This window comes from Alligator sinensis, unplaced genomic scaffold (genome assembly GCF_000455745.1).
Source record: "Alligator sinensis unplaced genomic scaffold, ASM45574v1 scaffold638_1, whole genome shotgun sequence".
NCBI classification, from domain to species: domain Eukaryota; kingdom Metazoa; phylum Chordata; order Crocodylia; family Alligatoridae; genus Alligator; species Alligator sinensis.
The window spans coordinates 18,145-22,176 of record NW_005843531.1 but is presented as its reverse complement, the minus strand read 5'-3'; the positions used below and the strand labels follow the sequence as shown (position 1 = coordinate 22,176).

General features: G+C 54.4%; 1 protein-coding gene across 12 annotated transcripts in view; it reads left to right on the top strand.

The window, feature by feature from the left end:
- The window catches only part of LOC102369020 (zinc finger protein 239-like), a 92,243-nt gene that overhangs the window by 73,383 nt on the left and 14,828 nt on the right, over positions 1–4,032 (top strand). Inside the window, exons 1-4 of one of the 12 annotated variants that reach the window (XM_025195485.1) lie at positions 7–60; positions 483–681; positions 829–1,001; positions 1,355–1,481. In XM_025195485.1, coding sequence (XP_025051270.1) covers positions 525–681; positions 829–1,001; positions 1,355–1,481 — 457 coding nt within the window. In that variant the 5' untranslated portion in view covers positions 7–60; positions 483–524. Of the gene's footprint in view, positions 1–6; positions 682–828; positions 1,163–1,354; positions 1,482–3,725; positions 3,843–4,032 lie in introns of those variants that run through there. The other 11 variants (XM_025195484.1, XM_025195486.1, XM_014527455.2 and 8 more) reach the window with 11 other exon arrangements.

Genomic DNA, 4,032 nt, shown 5'->3' with positions numbered 1-4,032 from the left:
CAGGGGGAGCAGCAGCTGCAGGAGGAGCTGGTCCAGCACGGCGGGGCCCGGGGGCAGGAGGTGAAGCAGCCCCCGCGGGGCCCTCGCGCACCGCACCAGGGAATGAGCTCCCCCGGCCAGGACGTGGTGCTGAGGCCTGCGCTGCCAGGAGGCTGAGGGCCCACGCGAGGTCTGCAGCCACCTCGGAGCTCTGCCATCGCCGCAGCAGGGGCACGGGGTGGAGCTGGTGGTGCTGGAGCGGGTCCTGGCCGTGCTGCCCCAAGGGACGCGGGGTGGGGGCGCAGGGTGCAGACGTGTGCCAAGGCGGTGACCCTGGCCGCGGGGTTTCAGCCTGGGCCGGCGGAGGCTGAGAAACTCCACGTGCTCACATTTCACCAGAATCATTGCTGCTGCTGCTCCCAAGTCTGTGAGCCTGGCAGATGTTCCCTGCCGCCCTGTCTCCTAGTCCCAGCTCCCCAATGACACGTCCCTCTCGTCCCCAGAACACGGTGAGGGTGAAGGTCGAGGAGGTCACCTCGCACAGGATGCAGCCCAACGGGGCACTGGAACAGCCACGGGCCCAGCCTGTGGACATGTCTCTGGAGGAGGGAGCACAGAGGGAGAGCCCAGGGCCTGCAGACCAGCAATTTCATGGTGCCAGAGAGGAGCCCGTTTCAGACGCAGAGTCAGATGAAGGTCTGGGTACTGCAGTGCCTGTCCTCCATCTCCCCCCTCTCCCACACGCTGAAGGCTCTGGCTGCCGCAGTCACCGGCCCGTAGGGGAGAGGAGCAGGGCTTTCCTCTGCCAGCAGCACCAGGCCTGACCTGTGCCTTCTCTTCCCCCCGCAGGTGCAGGGGCCCTGGGCAGAGCTCGGCAGCAGCCTCCTGAAGAAGGGCCTGCAAACATGGAGCTGCCGAGGACTTCCCCAGGGAGACCGGGGGAGAGGGGCGCCCTGAGCCCTCTGCGGGGCCAGCTGCAGAAAGCGCAGGGCAGGCCAGCAAGGCAGGGGGAGAGCATGGACGTAAGCAGGGCGCCAGCTTCATCTGGGGCTGTGCTTGGAAGAAGCCAGGGCTGCTGTCAAGAGTTTGGGGACCAGAGAGCATTGTGGAGCAATAAGCCTCTGGTGATGTGGGCTGCAACCACACCCAGCTGCGGTACACACAACCGAATAAACCGGGCAAGGTAGACACATGTGGACCCTTACATCCACGGCTGGCCCCGCATACCATGTCAGTGAAGAGTGGCACATTTTGCACCCATGTGTCATGGCCCAGCCTGCAGAGAGCTGTTGTGCAGAAGGGTCCTGGAGAGGGCGGTGCGGGCTGGTTGCAGCTGGAGCAGGAGACGCTAATGGTGTAACGCTTGTGCCTGCAGCTCCGGGAGGCCTTTGAGGACGTGGCTGTGTACTTCACACGGGAGGAGGGGGAGCTGCTGGAGGATGCACAGAAGGGGCTGTACCGGGACCAGATGCTGAGGAACTGCCGAGCCCTCGTTTCCCTGGGTAAAGCTCTTTCCTGCTTCTCCCTGCAGCCATGTCAGCGCTGGCACTTATGGTCTTCTCCCTGCTTCTTTGCACTCTCATCCTCGTCAATTTTTCCCTGGTGGTTGAAATCCATACCGTCTCCGTGCCTCTGCGGTGAAAACCCATTGTCAATTCCAGAGGGTCTGTGATACAGGGGTTGTTCTAGCTGGTGTGCAGGGCTGAGGGACTTCTAGGAGGTCAGCTTGATTGACTGATTGATTGATTTTATTTTAATTTTTTTTTTAGTGCTTTTTTTTTTTTTCCAGTTTGCTTGAAGGACTTCCTTAGTGATGGGCTCTAACAGAAATGCATCTGATTTCCTCTCTCTCCCACCTAGCGTGTCCTATTCCACATGTCTAACAATCTGAACATGCTCAGTCAGTGCTCTCTAGATCCCCTTTCTCCTTCAGTTAGGTACCAGCAGAAGGTAATGGAAGGCGTATCAAACCCTACTGCTACCACCCCTGGGATTTGCATTTCCTCGACTCCATCTCTGGTGACCCGTGCACGCACGGTGGAACCTGGTACTTCTGTCAGTGGGTCCCTGGGTGCTTCTGCCCATGTTCTTCCTAACATCTTCATCTCCACAGGCCGTGGGCTCTGGCTTGGTTATGTTTACTTAGAGACCTGGTCTGAAGCTTGTTCTGCCATTTTCAGAAGTTGTCTCGTCCTCCTCCCAAAATCCCTCTGCATGTCAGACACCCGATACGGTGATAAAAAGGGGTGGGCCTGGTGCAGGGCTGTTCAGTACCCATTGTCGTTTCCAGAGGGTCTCTGATACAGGGCTTGTTCTGGCTTGTGGGCAGGGCTGTGGGACTTATTGTCTACAAGACCATCTTGATTTCCTAGTTTCTTTTCATAGAATCATAGAAAATTCAGGTTGGAAGGGATCTCAGGAGATTATCTAGTCCAACCCCCTGCTCCAAGCAGAACCAGCTCCAACTAGATCATCCCAGCCAAAGCTTTATCTAACTGAGTTTTAAAAACCTCCAAGGATGGAGAGTGTGTCACCTCTCTGGGTAACCTGTCCCAGTGTTTTGCTACCCTCCTCAGGAGAAAATTCTTCTTAACATATAACCTAAACTTCCCTTGCTACAACATGAGACCATTGCTCTGTGTTGTCATCTTCCACCACTGAGAACAGTCCATCTCCATCCTGACTTGAACCCCTCTTCAGGTAGTTGATGGCTGCTATTAAATCCCCTCTTAGTCTTTTCTTCTCTTGACTAAATACGCTCAGTTCCCTCAACCTGTCCTCCGATTCTCCCAAAGGACTTGCTTAGGGAAGGTCTCCAAGGCGTTTTGTTGCTCAGCAAAGGCCATGTTGACCATTGCTATGTTATGGGCTTTCATGTGCTGTAAAAGATGTCTCCTTCAGCCTTCTGTTCCCTGTATCCAGGACACCTGGGACCTTTGTTTCAAACCTGGCAGCATTTTCCCATCTGGTTTATCCCCTCTTCTGGTTCCATCCTCCCGCTGGATGGGATGATTGCTTTCGGTGCTACTGCAGTTCTTACAAAATCTTCCCTTCCTCTGCCCTGTTGGGGAATGGCCTTCTCTCCCAGAGAAAAACATCATGGTTGGCCATCTGTCCTGGATTCTGTTCCCTGCCGCCAGGCCTCACTTGAAACCTTCCCAGAGAAAAACTCACTCCCATTCCTTTGCCTGGATTGACACTGATAAGACAGATGTTATCCAACCACCAGTGTGTCTTCATTTTGCTGCCTTGTAAATAGTGAGAGCTTCATATTTCTGCTCTCTACCACATTGCAGGTCACTGCATGGCCCTGGGAACTGTCGGTCTCACACCCATTATATACCTCAATGTGGTCTGTACTTTGTTTCCTACAACTATCCCCCCACCACCTGGGTGACAAAGGCCATCACCTATTGAAGGCTTCTCCATGTAGCACCCTCTTTTTTGTCCATCTTCCCTTGTCCTTCAAGCCCCAGTAGAATCCTTGAGTTCATTGCAGACAAGGTTCTAGCCTGACGAAGGGTTTTTGAAGCCGAAAGCTCGCTTAATACTTGTTTTCCAACTATTTAATTTGGTCTAATAAAAGATATCAGATTCACCCAAAGAACCTTGTCTGCCTATGTCCTTAGACCAACACGGCTACAACCTACTCCTCTGAGTTAATTGCATCCATTCCCCAAATCCCAGTTTCCAATTCTGCATCCAGTACCCAGTTATCAATCCTTTTTAACCACTGCCGCAAACAGGATATCGAGGTCCCACACCTGACATAATCCACTGCATCCAGCAAGGACAGGAGCAGCTCTGGGTCAGTAATGATGAGGACTGTGGGGACATCTCAAGGTCAGAGGACCTGTTGCCAGGTGAGTTGTGGCCATCCCCTCCCCTAACTCCCCTCTCAGAAATGCTCCTTGCCCAGAGTGACAGGGGGCTTGGTTGCCCTTGCAGGATGCTGCCCTCAGATAGCTTCTGCTGTCATGTGTCCAGGCAGGTGTTTCCAGACACTGAAATTCCAACCTGTGGAGACGAGCAGCTGTAATTCTCTCCCCCCCC